Raw genomic sequence first — 16974 nt, forward strand, 5'->3', positions numbered from 1 at the left:
AAGTGGTAGAGGTTGCTATAAATACAATGCTCACAGGACATTCGGACAAATACGTCAATAGGAAAGATTTAGAGGGACGTGGGCCTGATTCAGAAAAATTAGACCAGCTCAGGTAGGCAACTTGGTCAGCAAGTTCAAAGGATCTGTATCCATGCGATAAAAACCGTTGACTTTCTCTATCCATAGTACCTCCACCTATAAATTGCTTCAATGATTTCTGAACGGCAACAGCTTTGGAGCAGTAGTTCAGATGAAGAAATCCTATCTGTGCACCCCTTGTACCAGTTGCTCTTAAACCCCTTAGTTTTCTCCATTAACAATCAACTTTTTCTAAATAATAACATGCTGGTTCTGGCGAGTCACTTTAACCCGCAAGGTCATAACACTGTTAAAGTGTAGCAGCCAAGTTACTCCACTCCATAATGAAGGTTTTTTGTAACATTCGTCAAATGTAAGTAAAGAAAGCAAGCAACCAGAAAGTGTGATAACTTTTATTGTGAAGTGAACTCCAAAAATCTAATAACGTAGCTTAGAACTGGATGACTTGGCCCTGCAAAACAAGCAGAGAACAAAGGGCATTAGAAAATATTTAAAATACCACCTCACAGCAACAGCACAGCCCAGTGACCATCATTATTCAACACTTCATCAACAGGGTTAGCTCCCCAAGAAGCATTGGCACAAAGTTGCAGCACCACCACAGATAACATCCCAAGAACTAGCCATTACTGACCAGATATCTGCTCTCAGTGCCCATCATTTCTGGGCTAAGTGCAGTAGGCTAAAGCTACCTTTACACTGCCCCAGGACATGAAACCTCGATGTATAATCAGTTCCAGCACCCACACAACGTTAAACATCTGGCATCAATTCAGAATTCAGTCCTGTTCTACATTCACATCTGCTTTAAAAACTGTACTCTTATAAACATGGCAGCCACACATCCAGCAGGACAATTCAATGTGCACCCTCTCATATTGGAGCCACAAGACCTGACAAAAAAAAACATTCTGACTGTCCCAGGCTCAGACATACCTTTCTCTTCTTGTCTCCTCCAAGCTCGAAGTGCTTGCATCTCTTGATGGCCAGCATTCTCTTGGAGCGACAGTTGGGGTCCACACACTCCAGCCTCAGCACAATCTTCTTTGTGGTCTTGGCCTGAAATCACAATCACCATGAATGGCTGGTCAGGGGAGGCTCACCCATACCCGAGTCTCACACCAAGCAGCGAGCAGTAGATGTCAAAACATGCAGAATTAATGTCTGTATCCAACAGACCATCATTCCGGATCACACATAAACAGCAAGTAAATACTGAAAAGCAGATTATACTTCTCCAACAGAGGATAATCGTACAGACCAGAATCATACTTGCCTTGTACACAAAAACTCCTAATTCACAAGCCTACAGATCCCCAAGGGTGGCAGCACAGGTAGATATACTGAAGGTGTTTCGTAACCCATCTGCATTAGCAGGCATATAGTGTGCAGTTCTGGTCACTACACTACAGGAGCAGTGTCCTGCGCCAGAGGTGTAAACAAGATTCATCAGGATGTTGTCTGCGTTTGTTTGCCTTTCAGAAGATGAGGCAAACATATATTTAAAAAAAATATTAGTTTTGGATAACAAAGCTTCCCCCCCACCCCTGCACAACTGGAGGATTTCGGCTTAGGTTAAGGGACAAGGGACCTAGGAAGAAATTCTCATGACATATCCAGATGTGCACTTCGACTGCCAAAACACATAAGCTATGGGCTAACTGCTGGCCAATGGGATTGGTGTAGACGGGTGCTTCATGTTCAGCCAGAACACGGTGGGCAGAAAGTACTGTATATGTGCTGTGCAAGCAGCTGTTAAACCAAATGGGCGCAACGTTTGGTGAAGGTGTGAGTGACACTCTCTCTGCCAACGCGTAGTGACCACATTCAGTGAATGGAGAAACAATTTCTGATGAAAGGGATCCAATGGACATGGGAGAGCAGTCCAATCTGGACAACTACAGTACACGGCAAAACAATTTCTGTAGGTGGCAATTACTTAAAGCAGCAGGAAGAAATGGCATGATCACAAAGTGAGAGACAGCTTGGGGCATTGGGAGTTCAATCCTAGCATCCCCCGTAAGGAATTTGCACACCCTCTCTGTGGAATGCGTGGACTTCCTCCCACAATCCGAAGACATACATGATTAGCAGGTTTGACTGGTCATCGTAAACTGTCCTGTGATTAAGTGAGGGTTAAATCTGGGATGCTGAGCAGCACAACTTGAAGGGATGGAAGGGCTTTTTCTGTGCTGCATCTCTCAATTTAAAAAAAAACCCACCCTGCATTCCCACTTTACAGTAAAACATCTGAAAAGCCAATCTCAACACCACGGACAGAGGATGTAATTAACCACCAGCTGTGTGGACTCCGTTGGATCAAACTGTCTTATTGTTAGCCTGAACTTAACCTGTTCTTTAACAGATTTGACAGTATGGCCCCTGCCCATCCCACACGAGCCATCTGTTGTCGGCCCCCAACCAACACATATTCCACTCTCCCCTCCTACCCCTCCTCAGTCCTCCACCCTGCTCTCATGACGATACCCCTTCCCCACACGAAACCACTACGGTGGGCTTCACGGCTGAACAGGCGAGAAGACAGCTGAAACGTCTCAACCCAAGCAAGGCTGCAGGACCGGATGGTGTCAGTACCAGGGTGCTCAAAGCCTGTGCTCCTCAGCTATGTGGAGTACTTCGCCATGTCTTCAACCTGAGCCTGAGGCTCCGGAGGATTCCTGTACTGTGGAAGACGTTCTGCCTCGTCCCTGTGCCGAAGACGCCGCGCCCCAGTGGCCTCAATGACTACAGACCGGTGGCATTGACCTCCCACATCATGAAGACCCTGGAGAGACTTGTTCTGGAGCTGCTCCGGCCTATGGTCAGGCCACATTTAGATCCCCTCCAGTTCGCCTACCAGCCCCAACTAGGAGTTGAGGATGCCTTCGTCTTCCTGCTGAACCGTGTCTACGCCCACCTGGACAAGCCAGCGAGCACTGTGAGGGTCATGTTATTTGACTTCTCCAGTGCGTTCAACACCATCCGCCCTGCTCTGCTGGGGGAGAAGCTGACAGCGATGCAGGTGGATGCTTCCCTGGTGTCATGGATTCTTGATTACCTGACTGGCAGACCACAGTACGTGTGCTTGCAACACTGTGTGTCCGACAGAGTGATCAGCAGTACTGGGGCTCCACAGGGGACTGTCTTGTCTCCCTTTCTCTTCACCACTTACACATCGGACTTCAACTACTGCACGGAGTCTTGTCATCTTCAGAAATTTTCGGATGACTCTGCCATAGTTGGATGCATCAGCAAGGGAGATGAGGCTGAGTACAGGGCTACGGTAGGAAACTTTGTCACATGGTGTGAGCAGAATTATCTGCAGCTTAATGTGGAAAAGACTAAGGAGCTGGTGGTAGACCTGAGGAGGGCTAAGGTACCGGTGACCCCTGTTTCCATCCAGGGGGTCAGTGTGGACATGGTGGAGGATTACAAATACCTGGGGATATGAATTGACAATAAACTGGACTGGTCAAAGAACACTGAGGCTGTCTACAAGAAGGGCCAAAGCCGTCTCTATTTCCTGAGGAGACAGAGGTCCTTTAACATTTGCTGGACGATGCTGAGGATGTTCTACGAGTCTGTGGTGGCCAGTGTTATCATGTTTGCTGTTGTGTGCTGGGGCAGCAGGCTGAGGGTAGCAGACACCAACAGCATCAACAAACTCATTCGTAAGGCCAATGATGTTGTGGGGATGGAACTGGACTCTCTCACGGTGGTGTCTGAAAAGAGGATGCTGTCCAAGTTGCATGCAATCTTGGTCAATGTCTCCCATCCACTACATAATGTACCGGGTGGGCACAGGAGTATGTTCAGCTGGAGACTCATTCCACTGAAATGCAGCACTGAGCGTCATAGGAAGTCATTCCTGCCTGCGGCCATCAAACTTTACAACTCCCTTGGAGGGTCAGACATCCTGAGCCAATAGGCTGGTCCTGGACTTATTTCATAATTTACATATTACTATTTATTACTTATGGAGCAACTGTAACAAAAACAAATTTCCCCTGGGATTAATAAAGTATGACTATGACTATTAATTGTTATTTTCCTTGCAACTTCAAAATTAATTGTCGGTATCATATAACTAGTTATGTACAAGTAGAGCACAGATTATTCTGCACTGTATTTCAATAAATGAAGTAACCACTTAGTACGCTTCCTAGTGGCCACAGTATGAAAATGCAGTTACTCAATGAGCCCCCTAGTGGTTACATTGGTTATGTTTTGGAAAGCTGGTATTGCATTATTGAAATAGGTGCTTTCTGACTGGCCGACCTACCTGAAAATTTGAATGGAATTTTTCTCACCTAGGTATAAAAAGAGCTGTGTAGCAACACCATTCTTTCCAATCTCTTCCTTCAGTTAGTCCTGACGAAGGGTCTCAGTCCGAAACGTCGACTGTACCTCTTCCTAGAGATGCTGCCTGGCCTGCCGCGTTCACCAGCAACTTTGATGTGTGTTGCTTCAATTTCCAGCATCAGCATCTGTTGCTAGCAACACCGTTGTTTGCTTCTATACCCCTTCATTTAATAGACCTCTATCAATGTTTATTTCCAACACTTTGTTCTATTAACACTTAATAAAACGATTATGAAGCAACAAGCTTTGTGCCTCTTTCCTGGCTTCTGAAAGAACCTTGGACCATCAGAACCCAACAATTAATTCATACACCTATCACTTAGTCATCAAGAGTACGGACCACGACTTCCAACCTCTTATGCCGTGGATTACAAACATTAAGTAAGGGCTCTGTGGACACCAGGTTGGAATCCCAGCTATAGAATATTCAAATATGCATTAGCAGCATAAGCCCAGAGGGAGAAAGCTGAACCTGCCTGGTTCAACAAGAATCCGATTCTCCATGTGAAGAGGCTCTGACAATTGTGATCAGAAAAAAATTCAACCAAATACCACCTTAAATTAGGTCTTATTGCCTGCCTGTACCTTCTAAGATATACTACTTTTTGAGGTAAATGATAATGCTTCCTCACCATTGAGATTCATGTCATTCAAGATATCTACAGTGAAGAGTATCTGAGGCCAGGTTCCAGATTCAGTTCAGAAAGAGTGCTACAGTCAACATCTTTCAAATGAAACAATCTAGGATACTATGTTTTTCTACTGGAAAAAAAAAGACCTTATAGAAAATTGGTTTGGGGGAATTCCATAAGACAAAGGAACAGAATTAGGCCACTCAGCCCATCAAGCATGCTTTGACATTCTATCACAGCTGATTCCAGATCCCACTTAACCCCATACACTTGCCTTGCCATATCCTTTTTTGCCCTGACTGATCAAGCTGTGCCCTCTAGTTCAGGATATCCCCCCTCCCCACCATAGGAAACACCCTCTCCACATCCACCTTATCTAGCACTTTCAACAATTTGCCCATGTCTTATCTAATACCTATATCCTAGCAAAACTATATGTGGGATTTTCCCAAACTCAAGGTTGTCAGCTACAGTCGACCCTCCTTATCTGCAAGTTCTGCATGCACGAATTCAACCAACTGCGAATCGAGAAAACCCGGAAGTGATCTTCCAGCACTTGTTCGAGCATTACTGTATTCACCTCATGTCGCGTTTGTGCGCTACTTTTTTGCGAAAAATAGCTCCTAAAAAGCATTCAGGTAGTCAAAGCAATTCCTCAAAGGCTAAGAGTAAAAAAAGAGTAAAAAGAAAGTGCTATCTCACGCCGAGAAAGTAAAAATATTAGATCTTTTGAAAAGTGGCATGTCGCGTTCTGAAGTGGGCCGTAAGATCGGTAAGAACGAATCGAGCATTCGTACAATAAAGCAGAAAGAAGCTGAAATCCGTGGAAGTGGAAGTGCTGCCCCTACAATGGCAAAAATGGTCTCTGGTTCGTGATAAAGTGCTTGCGAAGACTGAGAAAGCATTGTGTGGCTAGAGGACATGTCGCAGAAGCATATCCCAGTCAATGGCCAAATTATACGTGAGAAAGCTCTTAGTCTCCATGAGCAATACTGTGATGGGGTTGATGAGAGCAAGAGAAAAGAATTTAAGGCTAGTAAGGGACAGCTGGTTGGTTATGTAAAGCGCTACAGCCTCAAGAATGTAAAGGTCACGGGAGAATTGGCATCGGCTAATGCCGAGGCCACAGCAGCATTCCCAGAGGAGCTCAAGAAACTCATAGAAGAGAAAGGCTACCTTCCAGAGCAAGTCTTCAATTGTGATGAAACTGGCTTGTTCTGGAAGAAGATGCCCAATTGTACCTACATCCATAGGAGTGCCCAGCAGGCCTCTGGACTCAAGGCCAGGAAAGATCGCCTTACTCTGGTGCTGTGTGGCAACGCAGCCGGTCACATGATCAAGTCAGGACTCGTCTACCGAGCAAACAATCCCCGAGCCCTTATGAACAAAAACAAAAATTGCCTACCCGTGTTCTGGCAACACAATAAGGAGGCTTGGGTGACAGCCATCTTGTTCTTGGAATGGTTCCACCAGTGCTTCATTTCTGAAGTGAAGAAATACCTTGAACAGAAGCAGCTGTCATTGAAGGCTCTCCTCATAATTGACAACGCTCCCGGCCATCCCCGATCCCTCGGCTTTGCCGAGGATAACGTGGAGGTGATGTTCCTGCCTCCCAACGCTGTGTTACTGCTGCAGCCACTTGATCAAGGCAGCATCAAGTGCTTTAATGCGACTGGCACCCGCCTCACCTTCCGGAGGATTCGTGCTGCCCTCGACGCTAACCCTGACTGCAGCATCCTGGATTTATGGAAGAATCACAACTGCAGACGCAATTGTGCTTATTGCAGAGGTTGTAGACATCGTAAAGCCCGAGACAGTCAATGCATGTTGGAAGCCACTATGGAGTGAGACAGTCAATGATTTCAGGGGCCTCCCCACTATTGATGCAGAAGTCAGGGATACCTTGAATGCTGCAAGGGACGTTGGCGGGGAAGGCTTCTCTGACAGGATCGAAGACGATGTCCAGGAACACATAGAAGAGCATAGTGAAACCCTTACCAACAAGTAACTTGAGGATCTGCTGAAATCCTCTGCAGAAGATGATGAAGATTTAGAAGAGGCAGAGCCATCAATTCGGACACTTCAAAAATTTGCAGCAGTGTTTCAACAGGCACAAGTGTCAAAGGATATGATCCTTTGATGGAACGAAATCTCCGTGTCACCTGAAGGATAACCACATGCCTACAACCACTGCAAGATTTGTTTGATGATGCAAAAGAAAAAGAAGAGACAGCTTCCTATAACAATGTTTCTAACTAAAGCATCTCCAATTATGAAGTCTCGATGTTCAATGCTTGAAGATCCTCAGCCCTCAACCTCCACAGATCCTGACTGAGCCTCCTGCAAAGCATCCTTATTCCATGAACAAGACAGTGTAACAACTTCTGTACAGGTACAGTGTACTACAAGTTTTACTCGTTTGATTATTGTTCGCCTCGTGTCTCATTCGCTCGCTGCTTGTGTTGTGAGCAGGAGGAACATGAACACTTTTTTTCTTGTTAATAAGACAGTGTAATGACTATTTACATTGCATTTCTACTGTATAAGGTGTTATAAATTCTGTCATCTAGAGATTATTACAAGTTTTACTCGTTGTTTGATTATTCTTCGCCTCGCGTCGTTCGCTCGCTACTTGAGTTGTGAGCGGGAGGTACAGTGTAGTTTTTTCCTTGTCATTATTCCTTAAACATTACAGTAAAATAACTATTTACATAGCATTTACATTGTATTAGGTATTATAAGTAATCTAGAGATGACTTAAAGTATATGGGAGGATGTGCGTAGGTTATATGCAAATACTATGTCACTTTATATAATGGATGGCGGGGGGTGTCCCGGAAACAATCCCTCGTGGATACGGAGGGCCGATTGTATTCTTCAATGACCATCACAAATCAAAAGTCCTTCATTTCTGCGAAGTTCTTTGAGGTGCATTTCCCCCAAAATATCCATCAAGTCAAGGTGGCGAGAGTGCTTTTGCACAATATAATCGAACAGACATTGGTTTCCAACCTTGTTTTTGGGATCTGTTCTCTTCTCAGCACTGAACACCCAGTGTTCTAAGTCACCATCCTTCTCCAGTACTGGATCCATTTCTAAAGAAAATATTAAACAATTTCCACTTCTTAAGGAAAGCACAGCTGGGGAATAATCAAGCCTTTCAGGCGCGATGTCAGGACACACTAGAAGCTTGCAATCAGACCATTAATGTTTCTGAGGAAGAGGCATTAGGTCACAGATCAGCCATGACCAAACTACCAGAGATTAGATGGATCACCTCTGTTCCCTTTTAACCAATCCATGTCACACCCCACAGTAAATCCTGCAACAGCCCCCCCCAATGGCAATTATTTCAATGCTCTAAATTGTGAACTTGCCAAGACTGCATTTTCCACAACAATATTTATACGAAATGCTTATGTAAACCTACACTGCAGGAGCAGGAAAATGTAAATGTGCAGGTAAGCACAGATTTGTAATGGGAAAATAAAAATACAAATATGAGTTATTTTTCAATGCATTCATGGCTATGCACTCCAAAAAACACTCATTTGTTATAACATCAACAATTATAACATCCCAACCACAATCTATTCCAGCTGCTACCATCCAGGAAACATAGAAGCCAGGTCCAACAGGCTCTGGGACAGCTTCTTGCACCAGCTCGAACATGGGTACCAGCCTCTGTAATATCCAAGACATTTCAAGATTTCAAGGAGCAGTGCGTCAGGAAGGCAGTGTCCATCATTAAGGATACCCACGACCCAGGCCATGCCCTGTTCACACTGTTACCGTCAGGAAGGAGGTAAAGAAGCCTGAAGGCATATACTCAACTATTCAGGAACAGCTTTTTCCTCTGCCATCCGATTTCTGAATGGACATTAACCCCACAAACACTACCTCACCACTTTTTTAAAACTTCTGTTATTTGCACTACTTAAGCTATTTAATAGACATGTATACTTAATGCAATTTGTTTTTTCCCTCCACATTTATCATGTATTTCATTGTACCGCTGCCGTAAAGTTAATAAATTTCACAACACATGCCAACAACATTAAATCTGATCGTGAATTCTGTACCTGAACTTGCGAGTTCCTCAACATTATGCATTCAAAAGCCAGACACAATTTAACTCAGGCAAGAGTGGCTGATGTTATACTGGTACTTAAGAGGAGTGGCATAGATAAGCCCGGGTACGCCAAGCTGCAGGTCTGACATCAGTAGTGATGAAGTTACAGGAGAGGATGGAGGATTTGAATAGACAAGGTCTGATTAGAGATAGTCAGCTCAGCTTTGCATATGAGAAATCGTGTCTGACAAATTCCAAGAATTTTTCAAAGAGGTGACAAGGGACTACATAGACTTCAGCAAGGTCCCACACAAAAGGCCAGATCACAAGGAATCCAGGGAGAGCTTGCTTGTTGGATTTAAAGTTAGCTCAATGGTAGGAAACTGTTTCTTGGACTGGAGTCCTGTGACTAATGATTGGTGCTCGGACATTTATATAAAAGACAAGAATGTATAAAGCATGGCTTGTAAGTTTATGGATAATACTAAAATCAATCATTGACAGTTAACGGTATCAAAAATTAACAGGGAAAATATTAGTCTGCTCGGCAAGAGACAGAAAATTTCAATCTAGGTAAGTGTGAGGTGTTGCATTTGGGGGCATCAAACAAGGGCAGGGCTTATACAGTGAATGGTAGTGTTTCGCATGAGGGCTGAAGAGTAGAAGATGGCATTTGACATGCTGGCCTTCACCATTTAGTGCAATGAGTAGAAGTATTGGGACATTAAGTAGAGTTTTGGTCAGCCTGTTCTAGGAAGGATGTCAATTAACATGAAAGGATGCAAAGATTTTATAAGAATGTTGCCAGGACTCAAAGGCCTCTGTTATAGCGAGAGGTTGAGAAGGTTAGGACTTTATTGCCAGATGAGCAGTTTGAGATACTCAAACCATCCCCATCTGGCACCAATCACTCCACAGTTGAAGTCACTGATCACATTTCTTCCTCATTCTAATGTTTGGTCTAACAACGGAACCTCTTGAGCATATCTATATGTTTCTATATAGACAGCGGTACCTAGGCGTTTAGTACGCTGACTTCATTTCAAGATCTTACTTAAGGTGATTTTAAGTTCATTGTGGTACGAGGACCACACTTTAACAAACCAGCTAAAGCTAAGTCAGCAAATACAAGAGGCTACAAACTGCTTGAAAAAAGCTGCAGGCTAAATGCTGTCGTTGGGATACAACACAGCAACAGGTCTTTTGACCCGCTGAGTCTGTAATGAAAATCAATTTCCACTTTATTCTCCCCACATTCCCATCAACTCTCCATAGATCCTACAACTCACCTATATCCCAGAGGCAATAACCCACCAACAGGTCTCAGGGAGACTGCAAACTCCATCTAGAGAGCATCAGATTGAATCCAGGTCTCTGGGGCAGTGAGACAGTAATGCTCCCTGCTACGTGACTTTTTTCTACTGTGGAAGAATCAGCCATTAAAAGATGACCCAAACAATTTTTAAAAATTTTGTTGGCTATGGGTCAGAAATATAGTCTAGTTATGACACCATAAGACGAAGGAGCAGAAGTCGGCCATTCAGCCCATCAATTCTGCTCCACCATTTTATCATGAGTTGATCCATTCTCCCATTTAGTCCCACTACACTGCCTTCTCACCATAACCTTTGATGCCCTGGCTACTCAGATACGTATTAATCTCTGCCTTAAATACACCCAATGACTTGGCCTCCACTGCCGCCCGTGGCAACAAATTCCATAGATTCACCACCCACTGGCTAAAAAAATTTCTTCGCGTCTGTTCTGAATGGGCGCCCTTCAATCCTGAAGTCATGCCCTCTCGTACTAGACTCCCCCATCATGGGAAACAACTTTGCCACATCCACTCTGTCTGTCCATGCCTTTCAACATTTGAAATGTTTGTATGAAGTCTCCCCTCATTCTTCTAAACTCCAAGGAATACAGTCCAAGAGCAGACAAACGTTCCTCATGTTAACCCTCTCATTCCCTGAATCATTCTAGTGAATCTTCTCTGTACCCTCTCCAACGTCAGCACATCCTTTCTTAAATAAGGAGACCAAAACTGCCCACACGACTCCAAGTGAGGTCTCACCAGTGCCTTATAGAGCCTCAACATCACATCCCTGCTCCTATACTCTATTCCTCTAGAAATGAATGCCAACATTGCATTCGCCTTCTTCACCACCAACTCAACCTGGAGGTTAACCTTAAGGGTATCCTGTACGAGGACTCCCAAGTCCCGTTGCACCTCAGAACTTTGAATTCTCTCCCAATTTAAATAATAGTCTGCCCGTTTATTTCTTCTGCCAAAGTGCATAACCATACACTTTCCAACATTGTATTTCATTTGCCACTTCTTTGCCCATTCTTCCAATCTATCCAAGTCTCTCTGCAGACTCTGTTTCCTCAGCACTACCGGCCCCTCCACCTATCTTCGTATCATCAGCAAACTTAGCCACAAAGCCATCTATTCCATAATCCAAATCATTGGCATACAATGTAAAAAGCGGCCCCAACACGGACCCCTGTGGAACACCACTGGTAACTGGCAGCCAACCAGAAAAGGATCCCTTTATTCCCACTCTGTTTCCTGCCAATCAGCCAACGCTCTATCCACGTATGTAACTTTCCAGTAATTTCATGGGCTCCTACCTTGTTAAGTAGCCTCATGTGTGGCATCTTGTCAAAGGCCTTCTGAAAATCTAAATATATAACATCCACTGCATCTCCCTTGTCTAGCCTACTTGTAATTTCCTCAAAAAAATTGTAATAGGTTTGTCAGGCAGGATTTTCCTTTAAGGAATCCATGCTGAGTTCTGCCTATCTTGTCATATGCCTCCAGGTACTCTGTAACCTCATCCTTGACAATCGACTCCAACAACTTCCATAAGACACTTCCCAACCACCGATGTCAAGCTAACAGGTCTATAATTTCCTTTTTGCTTCCTTGCCCCCTTCTTAAATAGCGGAGCGACATTTGCAATCTTATGTTGTTACCATGCTCTGCACAGAATTAATACATTTAAGTTCTTACATTGACTAGTGGTTGTCAGTTTAAATGAACTGACAGAAACATAGCACTGAGGTGAACAAAGTTACTCTCTACTTACCTTTTTACGAAAAATAGGTTTTGTCTGTCCTCCGTAACCACTCTGCTTTCTGTCGTAACGCCTCTTACCTGAAGGAGGAGGTACAGTTAGACAGTTCCAAAGCATTCAAGCAGATCCCCAGTCTTCCCAACCAGAAGCCCAGGATGAACAAACAGATTCAAATTCTGCAGATGGCTAGATGGGTGGAATTAAGGACCGGTCATCCAGGAAAAGTATAAAAGGTTCAGGCATGACCTCGAGAAAGCCATCTCATGTGCAAAGTGGCAATTCCTGACCAAACTTGAATGCCACCAGCCCCACAAAGCAAATCTAAACATAAATGTCAACGAGGTTTTACTAAATGAGCTCAATGCCTTTTCTGCTCCCTTTGACGAATGGAACATGGAGAGACCTTCAAGAACCCCACTGCCCCCAATGATCTTGTGATCAGTCTCTGAGGCTGAAGTGAAAGTGAATCAACAGAAAGTACCTGGTCCAGACAGTGGACCTGGCCAAATACTGAAGACCTGTGCTGGAGTGTTTCCAGACAGCTTCAACCTCTCACTTTGCAGCCTGAGATACCCTTCTACTTCAAGCAGGCTTCAACCATACTGGTGCCCAAGAAGAGCATGGTAACTATCGCCCTGAGCACTTACTTTCACTGTGATGAAACGCTTCAAGAGGTTGGTCGTGAAGCATATCTACTCCTGCCTGAAAAGTGAACTGGATTTGTTCCAAATTGCCTACCATCACAACAGGTCAACAAACGATGCATTTCATTTCTCTTCACTCATCTCAGGAAAAGCTGAACAATGAAGATGCATGTTAGGATGTTCTTCATTGACTGCAGCGCAGCATTCAACATTATCATCCCCTTGAAACTCACTGAGGTCCAAGACCCGGCCTCAGTGCAAATGGATCCATGATCACCATCAGCACAGGTACACAGGGCAGCGTGCTTAGTCCCCTGCTCTACGCACTTCATAATCATGATTGTGCGGCTAAGTATAACTCCAATGCTGTTATTTACTAACTGAGATACAGCAATGGGCCCTTCCAGCTGCACTACCCAGCAACTCCCCGATTTAACCCTAGCCTAATCATGGACAATTTACAATGACTAATTAACCTACCAACCAGTACATCTTTGGACTATGGGAGGAAACTGGCACACCCAGAGGAAACCCAGTGGCCACAGGTACTGTAAAGCGTTGTGCTAACCACTACAAATGATAGAAGCCGGAGACCACGAGCCAACCCCCATCAAGTGAACGGAAGTGAAGCTTTAAATTCCTTGGTTTAACATATCAGAGGATTTACCCTGTGACCAGCAGGCAAGTGTCATCACGAAACCACAACAGAACTTCTAATTTCTTAAAAGTTTTCACAGATTTTGCATATTAGCAAAAATCTTGACAAATTTCTACACGTGCACAATGGAGAATACGTTAACTGGTTGCATCACAGCCTGGTATCCAGGAATGGAAAAGACAAGAGGTGGATATAGCTGAGCCCATCGCAGACAAAGTGCTCCCAATCATTAAACACACTCCTGTGAAGCATTGCCCCAAAAAAGCAACGTGCATCACCAAAGACCTCCACTATCCAGGCCATGCTCTCTTCTTGCTACTACCATCAGGTAGAGAGACAGAAGACTCCAGCCCCACACCGCTAGGTTCAGGAGGTTATTACCCTATAACCACCAGGCTCCTGAAGCAGCATGTACAACTTCAATCAACACTATTCTGAGCTGATTCTGTACCCTACAGACTCACTTTCAAAAACTTTACAATTCATGTTCTCAGTGTTATTATTTGCAGTTTGCCTTTTGCTCATCAGTTGTTTGCCAGTTTTAGTCTATGTATAGTTTTTTTGTAAAATTCTATTGTACTTTCCTGTAAATGCCCGCACAAAAATGAACCACATACATAATTTCATAAGTTTACACTGAACTTTGAAGCAAAGCTAATTTTTCCAAGTTACACATGTAAACTAATCTGCCACATTGAATATAAAATATAGCAAGATGCAGATGAATGTAACTTTGCTTCGTCCATAATTGGAGGAATGAGATGTGAACTGGATTGGAATGTATCAGCCATAATATAGTAGAGCATTAACAGAGGCTGTGAACAAGGGCTAGTCACCTCTACTTCCCGAGGCGATTGAGGTCCTTCAGAATATGCAGGCCTATTCTTCACATGTCTGTTGTCTCTGGTACAATCATCAATGTGGTGGTGTGCTGGGGCAATGGCAATAGGCTCAAAAAACTGATTAGAAAGGCTGGCTCTGTTATAGGATTCAAACTGGACACACTGGAGGCTGTGGCAGAAACAAACAACCTTCTGGAAAATCCTGGCAATTCTGGACAATGTTTCTCACCCTCTGCTTGCCACCTTGGCTGAACAATGGAGCACTTTATGAGGTCATTTTTCCCCTCGGCCATTAGGCTCTATAATGAGTCAACCGATAGCCGGAGAAGTAATGACTCCCTCCTCTTAGACTGTTTGAGGTAACTAATTTTTTATTCCTTCTACTTCTCAAATGTTTGTACTGCTACCGTGACACTGTAATTTCCTTTGGGATCAATAAAGTATCTGTAAGGATTGATTGGACAAACTTGGATTGTTTCCCTGAAGCAGAGTCCGAGGGAGTTTAAGGAGATGCTCAAAACAGTTTTTTTTAAATAAGAGTGGTAGGAGCTGAGTGGTAAAGTTCTAAAAATGAATTTAGACAAGCATGGAATATGGATCATGTAGGCAGATGGATCGGTTGGGCGAGCATTCAGCTCATCAATGATAGACTGAAGGGATCGTTCCCAGGCTGCACTGTTCTATCTAATGGAAAGCCCAGATAAGAGTTAGCATCCGAGTTTGGTAATCCTTCAGCAGAACTAGGAGCTTGTTAACCTTCAGCAGAACTAGGAGCTTGTTAACTTTCAAAGTGGGTGGGGTGATGTTTCTGATAGGATGTCCATGTAGAAAAGCTGTAAACAAGGTTACCTGGCCAATGAGCAAATGAAAACACTGGAAAAAGCACATTTTAATTATAATTTCTAATCTTCCCAGTGTTAACTTTTAAACAAGGAGTAGTACCTTCTCAGCAAACAGGCCTCAATGGCCTACAGCCAGCATTCAAACATCTCCAAGTGGATTACACTCTGACTGCTTTTAGTAAACTTACTAGAAGTGGTCAGCTTAGTTCAACTTACCCTGTGCATATAACGAATCCTTTCCTTTCTTGTACTGGGTCACCTTATGTGGTTGGTGCTTGCGACATTTCTTGCAGTATGTCCTGCGGGTCTTCGGCACGTTAACCTGCAGGAAGAGGAAAGGAAAAACGATGACACAACATTCCCTGAAACCACTGCCAAGTTGAAGATGACATGGCACACTAAGAAAGTCATGCTCTTAAGTCCAAGCACTTCAAGCTTCTCCCTAGCAAATCTCATTATCTTATGGTGCTGTAGATTTGCACAGTAAGCTTTCACAGGAACATGATCTCTCACTGTGAAACTGTCCCAGGGTTCAGAACAGCAAGAGGTCACTCATTCCCTCCTGCGATAAACCACCTGTTGGAGGAATGTGGCAGATTGAACAGCATTTGCATGATGAAAGGAACTGTCAACATTTTGGGTCAAAAAACTGCAACAGAACTGTCTCAGCCCCTCTAGTTTGCTCTGCCATTGAAAGGATTCTACCTCAGTACCAGTTGCCTGCCCTATCCCCACATCTCTTGATCCAGTAACTTATCACCATGCAAACAATGTCTGAGGTGAAGGACTGCTCCTAGAGTCAGTGACAAACCACTTAAGACATTTTCTAAGACTGTAACCCCTGGTCAGTCAGGGAAGCATTTTCTCTGCCTCAAGTCTACTGAACTCCTTATGAATGTTATAATAAAACACACTATGCAGAAAACACTCTGGTTTAAGTAGGATCTCGGAGAAAGAAACAATTAACATCCTAGATTGAAGACAGCTCTGACGTGGGGGAACTTTTATCTGATAGTTTCTCCCTTCATAGATCTCCCTCACGTGTCTAATAATCTTTACTTGGGGAACTTATGAAATATTGATGATTTTTATATTTTTAAAGATATTTCTATTCATTCTCCTACACTTTTATAACAATATTGCTTGTCAATCCAATCCCTTTTCACTCGGAAAGCCCACCATCACACTCCAGACCCCGCACGGACGAGACACGTTCCCTACACCTCTTCCACGAGTGGGACAGCAACCTTCCCTCCCCTAGTGAATAGTCGCTGCACCCTCTCAAAGGCCTGTAGGCCCTCTCTCAAGGCCGCAGGCTCTACCCGGCGCTGCCTTCTGCTTCTTCAACATCGGCCTATTTGGTCAAAGTCCGGACCGCCCGGCGCGGGAGTCATGGCTGCGCCACTGTCCACCCGCTCCCGACCTTTACTGCCGCGGATGACAGCGGATGATCGCCAGTTCTAAAGCCACTACTCACCATCTTCTCCCGCTGCCGCCCTGCACCCGGAGAGAGGAAAAAAGGGGCGCGATGACGTCAGCACGCAGCTTTTAGAGGCGGTGGAATTGTGGGATATCGGTGAGCCGAATGACTGGAGGACTGAGCGAACGGGGAAAATCTGCTGAGCTGGCGATCCCAGCAGTACACACAAAATACTGGGGGCCGGGCAGCGTCTACGGAAAGAGATTCACTGAGCGAAGGCGGGGTGGGAAGGCTGGGGGGAAAGGCGTGGCGGGAGGACTGAG

The 16974-nt window shown here is 44.4% G+C and overlaps 1 protein-coding gene across 1 annotated transcript; it reads right to left on the minus strand.

The window, feature by feature from the left end:
* Window positions 1–477: 477 nt before the first annotated feature.
* rpl36a (ribosomal protein L36A) lies at window positions 478–16817 on the minus strand. Its single transcript, XM_072270456.1, has 5 exons — window positions 16709–16817; window positions 15448–15553; window positions 12258–12325; window positions 1036–1158; window positions 478–550 (listed from the first exon to the last, which is right to left on the minus strand). Exons 1-5 carry the CDS (start codon window positions 16709–16711, stop codon window positions 530–532), a joined length of 321 nt encoding a protein of 106 aa, XP_072126557.1. The 5' UTR covers window positions 16712–16817; the 3' UTR covers window positions 478–529.
* Window positions 16818–16974: the final 157 nt, after the last annotated feature.

Source organism: Mobula birostris, chromosome 10, assembly GCF_030028105.1.
Source record: "Mobula birostris isolate sMobBir1 chromosome 10, sMobBir1.hap1, whole genome shotgun sequence".
Taxonomy (NCBI): Eukaryota; Metazoa; Chordata; class Chondrichthyes; order Myliobatiformes; family Myliobatidae; genus Mobula; species Mobula birostris.